Here is a 16,958-nt window from a genome sequence, read left to right as displayed (position 1 = left end):
AAAATCATGAAGGCCCCCTTGGGAGACAGAAACTGACACAGGTTTCATGAGGAGAACTGCAACCTGGACTAGAAAAGATAAGAATGGGCTGAGGGAGAGCTACATAGCTATGGTCTTTTAACTTCCCCATACTGTCCTTCCTTTCCAGCTCTTATGTTAAAAAAAAAAAAAAAAAAGCAATAGTGAAATTAAAAGGGAAATGCAAGACAGGTCTGAAGTTCCAATGGCACAAGAAAGCCAATAACTGAGAATAAAGATGGAACAACTGACCTATACTTGCTATTAATATTGTTATAAAATTACTACCAGAATCAATTTTCATCATAGGAAACAAAATGATACACTTATTAAGAGTTCAATTTTGGAATTAAACGAACACCAGCTCTGTGAAGCAAATACCAGCTCTCTAACTTATTACTTATATACACCCAAGTTATTTAAATCCTCAGTTTTTAAATAAACATAGTAACAGAATCTACCATGTAGGATTTTTGTAAGGATGAGATGATACATGTAAAGTACTTAGTACAGCCCCAGCAAATAATTAGCTCCCAATAAATAGTAGCTTTTCTTAATTATTTGCAGTATCTTGATAGTGTTTACAGAAAAAATAGAAGTTTCTAAGTTTCACTTAGCATAAGAAGCTCTCAGAAGGCTAGCTACTGCTCACAGGTCTGACCTCATCGTCCCTTCTGCACCTTTACTCCTCAACTTATTGACAAGGTGCACTGAACTTCTTGAAGCTTCTCGAGCATCCATACGTTCTTACATGACTGTACCCTACCTCAGGCTCCTAGTTCTAACTGGTAGGCCTCTTCTGTGTGCAACAGTATAGCAAATGTCTATTTTTCAAGCCTCAGTTCAAAGCTATCATTTCTACCTTCAGGTAATCTCAGGTGTCTTTTCCTATGTGTTGTGCTTCCGTTACAGCAATTACAATAATTTCCTTGTATATTTGTTTTCCTACAAGGCTGCAGATTTTCTCAAAATGATAAAAGGGAACAAAGAATGTGTTAGACACCAATTGTGAGCATTCTAAGCAAGCCATATCACTTTCAGGTAGAACTAAATGAAAACAAAATCTGGATACTGAAGCAAAAAAAAAAAAAAAAGGTTTGTTTATTTGGCTTTTTAAGGTTTTCTCTAGTAAGAAAGACCTACAGATTTTCTAAAAAATGACTCAGAATTATATGCTCTGCTTCTTACCTATTAAAGGACAGATTGATTGTTTGTAGTCTTGACAATGACTCCATTTCTTCAGGCAAAGAATTTAAAAAATTGTTCCTAAATTGCAAATCAAAATAAATAATTTATAAAGTTTGAAAACTTTTACAAGTTTAATTTGTAATAAAAATTTTTAGGAAACATATGAATAGATCAGTTTGTCAATCCTTAAACTGATCTCATTAAGTTGAGTTCTGAGAATTCTGAATCAGTCAGTAGTCTCTACTAATACCAATATGTAATCAATTCAAAGTATAGTCAGCTCTTTAGGAATAGATGTAATGGGGTAAACACTGTAAATTAATCCCTTAACTCCTTCCAGTTGAGTTTAGCAATACTTCCCATAGTCTGAACACTTCAGATCATAATTGTAATACATATACATATATGTTGCATAAATAAATATAATACATATACGTTGCATATAGATATGAAATTTTATTCCTAAAATAATTGAAAAATCATAGGAAAAAATGAAACAGGAAATTAAAAAGATTCTCTGTGTTTAGAAACTTGGATTTTTCTACTCAATGGGTATTTCACAGGTGCATTTTATCTAAGTTTACAATTTAGATTTGCACACTGTGTGGTTTTTTTGATCTTATGATGGACCATAAACAGAATCTTATTTACTGATGGAAGGATTTAGAAGCAATGTTAGAAGAAAGGTTAACAAGAAAGCAGAAGGATGCTAAAGGCACTATAACTACTAGCAAAAGAAAATATTTGTGAGAAAAGTATTACCAACTTGATGACTATCTATAACACTGAATGATCTTCTCTAACCTATTTTGGGGGTTCATAAATCAAGTCTAATATGTAAGCGTCACACTTTCTATAGTAGAACCTACATCCTTTCTTCTTTTCTCTGTACTTTTCTCCAATTATTGCCTGCATTAACCTGTGCTAAATAACCCACTGCTGATTATTATTCTCTTCCTAGAGAACCTGATACTTATTGCTATCAGACACAAAAAGTAAACCTTGTTTACTTTATTAGAAACTTCCAGGCATCTTTATAGACAGGGATCTATAGACTGGGACAACAGGAAACAAAGGTAGCAGCAACTGGGACATGGATTCATTCCCTATGCTCTGTTAATACTAAACTAAATGTGATCTTAGCATTTTGCCAATACAAGTGCCACCCAAACTAGAAGTAATTCCACATTTAGTGGAAGTAGGTAGGTAGTAGATTTTCTTCAATCCTGTAAGTTAAAGGAAAAAAAAAAAAAAGGCCTATAAAGGAAGAACAAATCCTCCAAGAGGTATAATTTATTATGGTAGTACACACCTGTAATCACACCACTTGGAAGACTAAAGCAGGATTGAGAGTCCAAGGCTAGCCTGGCATACATAGTGAGATTCTGTTTCAAAAAACCAAAAGAAAGCAAAAAACAGAGAAAGGGGATGGTTGGCAATTATTTGACCACTGTTTCAGCAAAGAGGAGATATACTTTTGTTTTTTTGGAGACAGATTCTCACTATAAAGCCTAGGCTGACTTCATACTCACAAGCCTAATTCCTCAGCCTCAGAGTGCTGGGATTCCAGGTGTATATACCACACCCAGCTAAGTAGAGCTATACTTTAAACTATAAATGCTCCTAGTAACAATATAAAAGCATGGGGGAAGTCCAAAAAGTTTAGAAATAAAAATTTAAAATCCAAGCAAATAAATGACTCATCTAACCCTGTTACCCTTAAAGAACTGTTACACTTGTGACCTCATCACTTCAAATTTAAATCAAACTTCCTGTTACATCTGAATAGCTTAATACAACTTCTTTTCTTTCTATTGCCATAGTGTTTTTACTTTACTTCTGGCCTTGTATTTTAATATACAAGCAGGTATTTTAATATAAAAGCAGGTTCCTTAAAGAGAAGCCATACAAGCATCTGTAGCAGCATAGGGTTGTATAAATTTTATGTTATTTACTTTTGGGAAAGAAACAGTATGAAAGAAATATTTTCTCCATGTTACTCATGATTTTGCTCGAGCAAGAATCTAAGAATGTGCTAATATTTTAAATAATTTTATCATCACTTTATTTTTAAAGTACTTATAAGTGACAGACTGATTAAAATACTTCCTAAATACTTAATTTTAGATTTCCCCTAAAATGACATAAAAGGCAAGTAAGGCAAAACTCAAATTACAATTTTTTTTAAAAAAGCAACAGTACCAATAAATACCTTAGATCTAAAAAGGTCAGTTTTTGAAGCATACATAACTCCAAGGAAATAAAGGAAAGCTTATTAAAACTGAGGTTCACATCAGAAACCATTTCCTTCAGTTCTATAATCCTGAAACAAAAATAATTTTTAAAATGTTAGCCCTGAATTCACTGTAGAACTTCAAACCTGTAAGCAGATCATGACAATAAAAACCCTGTGTTATTTCTGCTCATAATCATTTTCTGTATCTTTTACTTTTTCACAAAAATTTCAAGGATTTTGGATATACAAATAATAAAAATAAGAATCTTAAAATACCCTTACTATTATCTGTCCAAGAATTCCTATTTGACCTATATGTTGGGGTTTAATTTTAAATCCCACCTATTCTGTATTTAAGCCAATTATGACACAGAAGAGAATAACCCAACTTAGGCAAATTTTATACTTTATTCTGATGTCTTAAATCCATGAAATAAATTATTAGACATATCTGTAACCTAGCAGTTTTCTCTTTAGATTTCATAATATAATACTATCTGCATCTGTGTACTTAAAAATATTTCCAAAATACGATATTTCACCTTTTTCACAGTATTTGTTATCCAAATTATCATTACATTTAATCATGATTACAAGAAAACATGAAGTCAATTCCTAGGTTCAACAATGTCACTTCTGAACAGCTTAGGTTGAAGACTTAAAGAGGAAAAATTAAATACTTCTAAGTAAGCCAAGTCAAGCTTAGACGTTTTAATTATGCTATTAGTATGATCTGCCAAGAAACAAAAGTTAAACTATCACATTAGCAAAAGAAAAAGAATGAAAGAATATGAAATGCTGTGCTAACGAAGATGCAGTAAAAGAGAAAATGAGTTCCAAAGTTTAAGTGATCAAACTTGTTTTGTAAAGTAACCAGATATATGCATCAAGAGTCACACTCTTGGACTGGAGTGTAGCTCAAGTGGTAGAGTGCCTGCTCTGCAAGAAGCCCTAGTTCAAACCCCAGTCCCACCACCCGGCCCTCAAAAAAAGAGTGAGAGCCACACTCGTGGACATAAGGGCAATGTGTCACTCCATTGATAAGAATACAACTGAGAGTTGAGTCACATTTTAATGGAAATTGCATTATAAATAGTTCTTACCTTTTTGGTATTTCACATAGATGATTCTTACTGAAATTAACAGAAGTGATTATGTTGCTTTTCACTGCATCAAACACTTCATCAGGAATCAAAGTCGTTTGCTTATCACTAAATGAAAAATTATTTTAAAAATTTTAGAAATTCATTCTGAATTATTATTATTTCTTTTTAAAGGCCTTTAACAATTATAAAAATTTCAAGATAGTTTATTATGAAGTTTAATAAAAAAATGCCACATAAATTTACCAACTCACAAAGTATTCAGTTAAGAATACAGACATACTATGCCACATTTTCTGCACACTTACATACTCAGTGTGAATAAAAAAATATACTCTGAAAGATTACATAGGGCTTTTACAAGGGGATAAAGAAGAAATTGAAAGGGGTAACTATTTTTGAGAATCAGAATTATTATAGTATTCTTTTTTGTCATGACCTCTTCCAAGGAGGGTCCTCATTTTCCAGTTCTGTCTTTGGTGAGACATAGGCTATTTTCAAGGCTACTCTTATATTTTATTTTAGGAAATAGTCATTTGGTGTTATTTTTCCTGTTACAATGTATTCATCTCTGTTTTACCCCTATTTGCAACCTGGAAACCACCAAAATACCTTGCTCATAGATTACTCCCAATAAATATACATTAACTTGGGGGAAAAAACATATACTTTCAGAGTCTAGAAAACCTATATTATATAGTAAATGGATAGGTCATTCCTCTAACCTCTGACTAGAATTAAATCTATAACTTCAAAAGTAATTGTTGCCCTTTTCTTAAAAATCTGTAAAAGTGACTATATATCAACTTTCTTTGGGTGCTGGTGGAGTGGCTCAAGTGGTAGAGTGCCTGCCTAGCAAGTGTGAAGCCCCATGTTCAAACCCCAGTATTACCAAAGAAAAAAAAAGAAAAAAGAAAAAAAGTACAACTTTTTTTGGGTACTGCCAAGATAAGAATCATTTTTAAAAGTTCAACATTATACTAAATTAGTTTTAGGTTGTCACCGAGACTAATTTCTCTTTTTAGAATGTAACGAGGTAGACAGAAATGGTGGCCTTGGAATGTGCTTTCTTGTACAACATCCAGTCATCACTGATATATAGTTAGTGAGTTGGTGGACTGAGACTAAACTATTCCTGGTACTACATTAATGGCTTTGTAATTTACCTTCCTTGGACCAGTACTTTAAAATTAAAATGTTAAGAGCCAGTTGCTATTATTTATGACATATCTTTCACAAATGTAAATATATACATTTTCTTTTTATGAAAAATTTCAGTAAAAGTTTCATAAAAATATAGAATCCTGTCATTTGCAATTTGTTGATGCTATAACTGGCCATTATTCTTATATTTTTGTTGTTGTTGCTTTACCATTATTAGGGGTTAACAGAGTCATTCACTTAAAAGTGAATGGAATACCAATGGAATACCAAATAAATGGATATATGAATAAGAAAACAAAATTACATATGATATATACTACGGGAGAGGCATCATAATACAGATAGGTAAAAAGATTACCTAAATTCCAATTATTATGCCTTTAACTTCTGCTGTACAGATGCAGTATTTTTATCTTTTCAATCAGAAATGCTCGTCATGAGAAAATGATTTATGCTAATCAAACTTAGAAGACTCATGCTATTTTTTAAAATTTAGTTGAAAGCATTTATGCTTTGAGTTTGGGAATCTACATTTTAAATAGGATACTCTGTTCAAATTAAAGTCTCTGAGAGAAACAAATTATAAGAATTCAAGTAACCTAAAATGTATCTTTTGTAGTATTTATGCCCTTAAAAAGTGGGAATGATTATCCCAAATAAAATTGAATCAGTACTACTTTACAGATTATCTGCATGATTAAAAGCAACAATGTATGTAAAGTACCTACTATAGTGTTTAGCATAGCATAAGGACACAATCAATGGCATCCTTCCAGGGCAGGGGAAATGAAAGACAGAGATAAAAGAAATTCAAAGCAAAAAAATTCTAAGACAAGAATGAAATCTGTCCCATCAATCACTGTATTTATTGTACCTAGCATAGAGTTTGTTACTTAGTAGACTCCAAAACTATCTACTAAATAAATAGATAGGTTATGTGGAAGATATGCTGTTACCATGCTCAGAGGAAAAGCATGTACAAAAGAATACTGACTATATTAGTGTGGCAAAAGAAACTTGGCTTATAGTTGCAATTTTTACTTAAAGAGTAGCTAGCAAGAGGGAGGAACACTGTGAGCAGGACACAACGAATATGAAATGGAGACTGTATCCTGACTATTGAGAAGGTTTCTACGGATACATTAAGGACAAGAGGTCAGACACTGATGTTGGCTGTATAGATTCTTGAATAAATCTAGTTATCTACTTGACTAGAACCTGTATTCTTCTATATTTTCATTATACCTTTAATGCTCTTTTATTTCATGTTTTTTTCAATTGCTGTTACTGTAAGTCTAGACACTTATTAATTATTCCTCATCAATTGTCCTTTCTCCAAATGATTCTTTCTCAGAAGTTACCTATGTGTTTTGCAATGTTCAATAAAATGAATTGCATACCTATGGTCTAATATTTTCAGTGTGGTGATGGCATGTACATTGACTCTGGATGCACTTGGTAGTGTCATAGCAGTCTCAGTAACAGAGTCACTCTGGTTAAGTCCATCATCTGGCAAAAGAAAAGTTCAAAGTTTATACTATAAAGTCATTTTTAAATTCTTAATGATATGTAAAAAGAGTATCCATGATTTATAAATATTGTTGGCAAGAATACCTTTATTCCCACAACTCAAATCTCAATCATGAACATATTTAATAGAAAACAGATAAAATGTTCTATAGCATGGTTTTAAACTCCCTTAATAAATCCTACTGAAAGAAAATTCAGTCATAAGAATCTTCATAAAATAACAACAGTGTCTAAGAAACAATGCTAAGCAATCCTTCTTAAGCAAAATATGGTCCATTAAAAGGAACTGATTAACAAGTAAAAAATTCTGTTTTCCTCAAATGTCTACCAATATGTTTTTCATTTAGGATACAATGAAGCTAATTAACACAAAGCACTTAAAAATCTAGCAAGAAGTAAAATAAAGCTATTAATTTTCAACAATGAAAAAGATGGAACAATTCCAGAACTCATACATAAAAGCAAAAGACAAACTGGGTGCTGAGCTCACATCTGTAACCCTAGCTACTTGATAGGTTCCAGGCTGGGTTAGGCAAAAAAGTCTTCATGAAACCCCATCTCAACAGAAAAATGCTGGGTATGGTGGTGTGTGCCTGTCATCCCACCTACAGCAAGAAGCATAAAATAGGAGAATTGAGGTCCAGGCTGGCCCGGGAAAAAATAAGACCCTGTTTACAAAACAGCCAGAGCACAGTTCTTGCTCTGGGTGGAAGCCAGGCTCAAGGAGTACTTGTAAATGCAAATCCCGAGTTCAAAATACTCAGTACCACCAAAAAAATTAAAAGAGCAGAAGACATTTGTTGACTATCACATAAGTGTATTTTCTTTGCATTGATTTAATCAGTTATTCATTAATCAGTAATGATTCAAATACGTAAAAAATTATTATGGGTCAATTATAAAGTAAATATCCCTCTGAAAAAAATAATTAAACCCTGCCTAACAAGCTTAAGGCTCTGAGTTTAACCCCCAGTAACACCAAAGAAATATAAATAATTAAACCATTTCCCATGCAATACAACATTAATACTTTATTTATAAAAGTAGCAAAGAACAAACAACAATAGCAAATAATAGAACAATCACAAAGCTAAGAGAAATCTTTCTTTTGGGGAGAGGGTAATGATACTAGGGTTTGAACTCAGGGCCTGCAACACAAAATAAGCAGTCTACCACTTGAGCCATGCCTCCTGCCCCTTTTGCTTTAGCTTATTTTTCAGATAGGGTCTTGTTTTTGCCCAGGGTGGCCTTGGACAATGATCTACTTACCTCCACCTCCTGCACAGCTGGGATTACAAACATGCATGACCATATGCAGCTTGTTTTTAGAGATACTGGTTTTTTTTTTTTTGGCCATGCTGGCCTTGAACCATGATGTTCCTACCTTTGCCTCCTGGGAAGCTAAGAGTACAAGGGTGTGCCATGCAATGAGAGACAACATTTTAAGAAATTCTCAAATTCATTCACTTCATCAGTAAGGACGACTTGGTGGCTAGACAGATGAATGTGTGACAACCAATCAGGAAATCTTCAGAGCTTCAATTTTCCCATTTGAAGCAAATGGAAACTGATTACTGTGCCTTGTCAATAGTTTTGGAATGGATCAGAAAATCTGATGAGTCTACTATCTCTCAAAAACAAAAACAAAGGGTTGTAGTCTTTGGTTTTCTCATTCCTTCATTCTGTATCATCCAACACCACCTACCTGGTAGGTTCTAATATGGTAAGGCATGAAAACAGAAGATGAACTGTCTAGTGAACAATATGAACAGAAAAGTCACAAAATGGTATGGTAAGTACAGTGACAGAAGTATATTGCAAGTACATTTTTTTTTTCTGGTACTGGAGTTTGAACCCAGGGCCTTCACCTTAAGCCACTCCACCAGCTCTTTTTTGTGAAGGGTTTTTTTGAGGTAGGGTCTCAAGAACTATTTACCCAGCTGGCTTCGAACTATGATCCTCCTGATCTTTGCCTCCTGAGTAGCTAGGATTACAGGCGTGAACCACCAATGCCTGGTGCAAGTGCATTTTCATGGGAGCAATGTATTGTGGAAGAGTGCTAGGTAAAGGTTCTAAAAGAGTATACATTTCAGAAGGAAGTCAGAAACTATAGGTTCTTCCAGACTACACCTATTTGTTTCAACTGGGTAAACACTGTTGTATATATTACATATACTTATGCATTAAAAAGTAGAGCGATTTGGAGTCACTGGTACTTTCCCTTAACTTGTGGGAAACCTAGGGCTTTGATATGTCAGTGCCGTATGCCTGTTATCTTACCTATGAAAAGATTCAAGGTTTTATTCCAAGAGTAAAACCTAAGTTAATATATATGTATGATATATAAAAAACCGTGATGCTAACTGTTGTTGGTTCTTTGTTAAATCTATTTGTGTTCTCCAAGTATGTAAGCCTTCTAAAATGCAATGTTTGGGAAAAGTGCTATACCAAACTAGTGTCCTCCAAATTAAAACTGTTAATGATGGTAGTAGCCTTTTAAGATCTGTGTGTATGTATTCCTAAGTTGTACCTTAATGGTGCTGATGTAAATGCTGTCAATCATAGTTATTATCCTAAAATGCTATATACAATGAAAATAACTAAACTGTTATCAATTGTTAAACATTTAAAAATTCTAGCAATGACAGTTACAAGTGTTATTGTCACCTACAATTTGTATCTTTCTCTATGGCATTTACAATCAAACTCACTAGAAACATCTCTAGCAAGTAGAAAAAAAAAAACTATAGGTTCTTGTCAATAGTAGAGTTTAAAAGAATTTTCATCTTTTTAACAACTCCATTTTACACTTTAGAATGTTTAATATCTGATTTTACTATCCAGTATTAAAATGAAAGAAACTAAATAAACACTTATTGTCTGAGACAGGAAGGGATGGGTTGGAAGGGAGGAATGAACGTTAGGGAAACTACTAATTGTTCTGGCCAAGCTTATACAGACTACAATCTCTATAGACCAAATGGGTGGCTATAGCAGAAAAGGAAAGAAGGCCAAGTTCTAGGATAACAAATGGAACTAGATTGGCTCCTAAGAAGGTACCTGAGAGGGGCTTAAGAGTGAAATGATCCAAAGTGTGAGTCCCAGCATTGCAATATCAGCCTCACCTGGAGACACTTGATAGAAATACAAATTTTTAGCTAGGCCTGGTGTCACATGCTTGCGTGCATTCACAGCACTGAGAGGCTGAAGTAGAAGGATCATGAGTTCAAGATCAGCTTGCGCCATATAGCAAGACACACCACCTCAAAAAGAAAAAGAAAAGAAAGGAGGAAAAAAAGAAGAAATGCAAATTCTTAGGCTCGATCTAAACCTACTATAAACTTGTGTGAGTGAGGTCTAGCAATCTGCTTTATGAGCCTTCCAGATGACTCATAGCCTCCAAAAGGCCACTACCCTCAATAATGTTGAACTGAGAATTAAGTTTCAACATGAACTTCAAGGAGGACACCATGATTCAATCATAACAGCACCCCACGGGTACTTTAGCAACCTGACGGAACCTCATTCTGGGCAGACATAATATCATAGCTACAAATGAAACACATGTCTCAACCATAATCTGGGGAAGATACACAAAGGTCTTACAAGGTTCGTTGCTTAAAGTAGATCCTTTGAGCTTATCACAAAGTGTAAATCATAAGGTTTGCATGTCAGATGCTAAAGTATTAAAAAACCTCAAACCTAGTCCCTAAAAAATTATTTCATAAAGAATTAAAAATTTAAGTTACACTCCACCAATATTTACCTAGGCTAATTGATTTCTACCTAGGGAACAATGAAGCAAGTAGATATCAGCATTATTTGAAAACCTGTAATAACCCAAAAGAATGCCTAATACCATCAAGATGAGCCAAAGGCTTTGTAGGGTAACTTCACACATGCCACCTCATGAAATTCTGATCCTCAAAAATAAAACATTAAAGAAGGCATATTACACTCATGCTACAAGTAGAGATGTGTGGGTTCAATTAACGATACATCAATTAAAATCTAAAATAATAATAATGATCATTTGTGGAGAATAACTTAAGTATTCTGTTTTGTTTTGGAGACAGGGTCTCAGCTCAGGCTGGATTAGAATTCACAACAGCCCAGGCTGGCTCAAATTCTAAATTTTCTAACTTCTGCTTTCAAAATACATGACACACCCAAGTAAGATTTATTTTTAAAAGGATAATTATGATTTCCGAGTTATATTTGTAGGTCAACAGAGACTTGAAATTAACACACCCTTGTGTTGGATAAATAGCCATCATTATAGAAAGTTTACATAAATTACACATGAAATTATTGTATTTCTGCCAGACACTAGGGAAAATATTAATTACCACCAAAATTTAATGAGCTTTTAAAGAGAGGAAAATTTCTCTTTCATATAATGGAATCTAAGGAATCTGTGGAACTTGTTTCTATATTTGAAGCATCAGACAAGTATCTTTGAGTGACTTTCAAAATTCTAAGATTACTTTTAAATGGCACATGATTTTATGCTTCTGTATTATTCAGCATCTCAAAGAAAACAGTTTCTACTATCAAGTTACCTCATTTCAGTTCAAAGTTTTTCTTCATTTTACCAAAATCAAATGATTAATGATGCCTTCTATCCTCACCAACTGAATTTCTATCTTTTTCTTCCCCCTTATCTTGTGTGGAGGCATATTGTGGCATTTACAAAGGTTCTTACAATATAGCAAAGATGTAACACTTGAATTCACCCATATGATCAAGCAATGCCACTCATAGGGATATACTCAAAGGAATGTGAATCAACTTAAAACACAGGCACCTGCACACCCGTGTTTACTGCAGGATTATTCGGGATGCCTCAATACTGATGAATGGATTAAGAAAATGCAATCTCATCCACAAAGAATGAAATTTTGACACTCACAGGTAACTGGATGGAACTGGAGAACATCATCTTAAGTGAAGTTAGCCAGGCTCAGAAGGCCAAAAGCTGCATGTTCTCCTTCATATGTGGAATACAGACCTAATACAAATGCAGCATTTTCTATCTTTAAAAGATAGTTACGAAGCAGAAAAGAAAAAATAAACTAAAAGTAAAAAATGAAATAGAAATGAAGTGACCCAACTTTTTCTTCAAAGAGTTCTAGAATATTTAGAGGCAATTAAATTCAATTCCACTCTATTGTTTAAAATGTTTGCATCCTATTACCCCTAACTCTGATTTAACTGGGCTACACTCTGGCCTCAGCACTGTTATTTTAGAAGTTCCTTATGTGCCTCTAAAGATATATACAGCCTGTGTTAGTGAGCTTTCCACCACTGTGACAGATAAACAACTTGTAAGCAGGTAAGATTTATTTTGGCTCATGGTTTCAGAGTTTTCAGTTCAGGGTTTCTTGACCCTGTTGCTTGGATTTGTGTTAGCAGATACATTACAGTGGAAGCCCATGGCAGAAGAGGCCTGGTCACCTCATAGTAAAAGCAAAGCAAAGAGAAATAAAGGGTCTTGGGAACCCAATACCATCTTTTGGGGCAGGCACAGAATAGGGGATACAGAAAAGGAAAGAGCGTCTTGAAGATTAAGACAATATATCATGGGCCTTAGGTAGTTAAGTACTATGTTGTTTCAGTTAGGCACATGTATTTTTTTCCTGCACCAAGCTATAAGGCTGTATTAGCCACACTGACATCAAACCCCCTCGTCCTTCTTTTAACCTTAAAACAGATGCCAGAGATAAACGCTTTTTTTTTTAAACAGAAATGGCCTTCTGTCCTAAACAAACATATTCTGAAAAGAAACTGCCTTTCTGCTCTAAACAAATTATCTCCAAAAAAGGAATCACCTGACAGATTCTCAAACATACATCACCTATGTCAGTTAAGGAGACATGGTCTCTGGGAATCCCAAACTAAATCAATTTGAAGAAAATAAGCAATTAAAGGAGGATTGCGATTAACATGCCTGGTGGTCAAAACAAGGAAGCATGCATAGAGATAAGGACATGTAGACACCTACACTGACTTGAGCTTCATAAATATGCTATACACAAAGGACTTGGTGCTCTTCTCATGTGCCCACATCTCCAGTCACCTGGGATATGCTCTGCTAAAAAAAACTTTTATAAACTTCTTACCTAAATAGACTCATCCTTAAACTCTTTTCTATGACAATGTCACAAACTCAATTGGCACCTCATGTCACATACTCAGTACCCAGTACCCTGGGTTGAGGTCCCCGGTTCCAGAAACACTTCTAGGTCATGCTCCCAATGATGTAACTTCTTTCATCTCGGCCCCACATTCTGACAGTTCTACACTACCCAATAGCAACACAGGCTGGGGATCAAACCTTTAAAGCAAGAGCCTTTGGGAGACATTTCAGATCCAAACTATAGCACAGCCTATTCTTTCTTTTATTTTTTTAAAGACAAAATGTTTATTGCTTATAAAAAATAAAATTATGCTGATAAGGGAAACAGTTTTGGGCTCTTGTATATATATGCAAAGTTGATTGAGGTCTAATTCCAAATAAACATTTCAATTCTCACTCTTTAAAATTCCAGTCACTATATGTTTTAAAAAATTCAACCTGAAGTCCAAAGGAATTCATTTTAAGTGTGTATACCTGTATAAACACAAAGTAAAATGGAAGAGATGAGAACCAAGCCCTGGAAACAAATGTCAGAGATCTGCTGCAATTATTACAATGTGATTGGTCAACTGGGAAGAGGAGAGGCAAGAAGGAGAGTACCAACCTGAAAGGTTCTAAATAAAAAGGAAATAATTTTCTCTCAGGCTTTGAACACTTGTATATTTCTCTTCTCTCTCATTTTTTTTTTGCAGTACTAGGCCTCATACTTGTTAGGTGCCGCAAGCATTCTACCACTTGAGTGACTCTGCCAGCCCTTCTTTATGGTAGGTATTTGTGAGAAAGGGTCTCATGAACTGTTTGCCTGGGCTGGCTTTGAACTGTGAGCCTCCTGATTTTTGCCTTCTGAGTAGCTAGGATGAGTCACCAGAACCTGGTTTCTTTTATTATTTTTTAAAGCAAATTAGCTTAAGTTTTTCTACTTTTGAACATCTTAAGGAAATAATGGTACTTTTTTATATACATGGTATAGCTTTTCCTTTGTCCTATTTTAAATAAACTTGCTCCATCCCAAATATAAAAGGAGAATAGAAGAGAAAAAAAGGGAAAGAAAAAGAAGAAAGAGATAACATAATGGGCTGAAGGATGACAGGGCTATGAAAAACAGGTAACACAAATACATACAGGAAGAAATTCCCACCTTGGTGCTGGTTACTTGCGAGGCTGAGATCAGAAAGATTGTGGTTCCAGGCCAGCCTGGGAAAAAAAGTTCCTGAGACTCCATCTCAACAGAAAAAAGCAGGGCATGGTGGTGCATACCTGTTATCCCCCAAGGACAATGGCAGGAAGTATAAAAAAAGGAGAATTTCAGTCCAGGACAGCCTGGGTAAAGAGGAAGACCTTACCTCCAAAATTACCAGAGCCAAAAGGACTGCAGGTATGGCTCAAGTAGTAGAGTGCCTGCCTAGCAAGGTGAAGCCCTGAGTTCAAGCCAGTACCACAAAAAAAAAAAAGAAATTTCCAATAAAACCCTGGCCAGTAGGCTTTAAATTATTACTTAGTGGGAAACTGCTAGCTTCCCTCCATTTTTATTCTCACAATTAAATTGAATCCACATAGAAAATATATTGCCTAGAGATTGACTTAAGTCATGACAACATGAGGAGCTCTGCTAAATTGCTCCCCAGAAAAACTGGTGAATACTGCAAACAAAACGAATAACAACAAAAGCACTTAACTGCCTTTGGAAATGATCCTAACAGCAAACAGCAAATGAAGAGCTGTCTATTCAAGAAAATCTATGAAAATTCAAAGAGATGAATCTGTGGTATTTGAACCAACACTGCTCTCTCCCTCCCATCTCCCAACTCAAAGAAGCAGAGAATTCTGCAACCAGATGGCTGCAGCTAAGAGCATAGGACTCCCTTTATTTTCCAACTTCCAGCCACAAGTTTTCTCACTCATCCTGCCCTCAGCTGCCTACTGCTACGGCATAATCCATGGTGAGGATGATTCAGAGGTAGGAACTCCCTTCTACTCAAGTCTCATTCACAGATAAGAATACTGAGGCCTGAATGCCCTTCTCCTGGCTTGGGAGATAGTTGTGAGAGGCACACCAAGATGAAATCTGGCTACTGCCCACCCTTCACTGAGTACTCAGCTCCTAGAAGGGGTATTATTCAGACAGAAGCTTGACATTGTCCCCATCTTTAGTGTAGCACAGAGCTTTAGTGTAGCACAGAGATTTTTCCCTGGAAGAAAAATAGGCCATACTAGTCTCTTCAAAGACAACCCACTTCATTTGCAACAGCATATAAAGGCTTATGTGTTATATACTGTCTTATGAGATACAGCTAAAGCCATGCTGAGAGGGAAATTTGTAACTCTAAATGTCTGTATCAAGAAAGTATATCAGAGATGGCAAAGTAGCTCATATAGTAGGGTGCCTGCCTAGCAAGTGTGAGGCCCTAAGTTCAAACCCCAGTATGGCAAAAAAAAAAAAGTAAGTATATTAAGAAAGAAGAAAAATTTCAAATCATTAACCCAACTTCCTACCTTAAGTAATTGGAAAGAGCAAACTAAATTTTAAGCATGTCGAAGGATATATACATTAATTAGGGTGCAAATTAATAAAATAGAGACGAGGAAAAAAATAATAAGAGAAAAATCAATGAAACTGAAATCTGGTTCTTTAGAGAGCTCAACAAAACTGACAAGTCAAAGCTGGGTGTGGTGACACATGCCTGAAATCCCAGCGACTCTCCCAGAGGTAGAGACAGGAAGATTGTATGGCAAATGTTAGGGAGACCCTATCTCAAAAACAAATTAAAAGCAAAAAGACTGAGGGCATGGACCAAGTGGTAGAGCACTTTCCTACCACACAGGAGGCTTTGATTTGATCTCTACTACCAAGGGTAGGGGGGAACCCAAAACAAGACAAACCATTAGCCATTATAACAAAGAAGTAATGAAAGAAGGGAGGTGAGCAGAGGAAGGGAAGGAGGGAAGCAAACTAGAAAACAACTAGAATCAGAAATGCAGGAAGGGACACTACTAATGACCTAACAGAAACAAAGAGGATGAACAATGAACAGTTGCATGCCAACAAACGAGATAATTTAGATGAAATGGACAAATTCCTGTAAAGACAAAAACTACTGAAACTAAGAATTTGACAATCTAATAATATTTATAAAAAAGGAGAGATTCAATCAGTACTCAAAAAACTTGCCACACACACACATACACACACACACACACAAATCCCAAGGCCTAAGTGTTTTGTTTCATTGCTGAATTCTACCAAAGATTCAAGAATTAGTATCAATACTTCATAAACTCTTCTAAATACCAGAAGAGTGAATATTCCCCAACTCATTTTATGCAACCAGTATTACCCCAATACCTAAACCAAAAATATCTCAGAAAATAACAAATTAATAACTCTTATGTGGAGAGAGATAAAAATCCTCAACACAATAGTAGCAGACAAAATCCAGCAACAGAATTATATACCATGGGGCTGGTGGTGTGGCTCAAGTGGTACTAGCAAGCACAATGCTGTGAGTTCAGCCCCAGCACCACCAAAAAAAAAAAAGAAAGTCAAAGAATTATACAACATTACCAAGTGGGATTTATCCTA

The 16,958-nt window shown here is 35.1% G+C and overlaps 1 protein-coding gene across 4 annotated transcripts in view; it reads right to left on the bottom strand.

The window, feature by feature from the left end:
- The window catches only part of Lrrc40 (leucine rich repeat containing 40), a 56,404-nt gene that overhangs the window by 5,127 nt on the left and 34,319 nt on the right, over window positions 1-16,958 (bottom strand). For 2 of the 4 annotated variants that reach the window (XM_020180253.2, XM_020180254.2), the window contains exons 10-13: window positions 7,110-7,218; window positions 4,546-4,653; window positions 3,419-3,529; window positions 1,207-1,284 (exon numbers count right to left, since the gene is read on the bottom strand). In XM_020180253.2, coding sequence (XP_020035842.2) covers window positions 1,207-1,284; window positions 3,419-3,529; window positions 4,546-4,653; window positions 7,110-7,218 — 406 coding nt within the window. The remainder of the gene's footprint in view (window positions 1-1,206; window positions 1,285-3,418; window positions 3,530-4,545; window positions 4,654-7,109; window positions 7,219-16,958) is intronic. The other 2 variants (XM_074079780.1, XM_074079781.1) reach the window with 1 other exon arrangement.

Source organism: Castor canadensis, chromosome 7 (assembly GCF_047511655.1).
Source record: "Castor canadensis chromosome 7, mCasCan1.hap1v2, whole genome shotgun sequence".
In the NCBI taxonomy this organism is placed as follows: Eukaryota; Metazoa; Chordata; class Mammalia; order Rodentia; family Castoridae; genus Castor; species Castor canadensis.
Note: the sequence above shows the minus strand (reverse complement) of the source record. Positions and strands in the feature narration are given on the sequence as shown.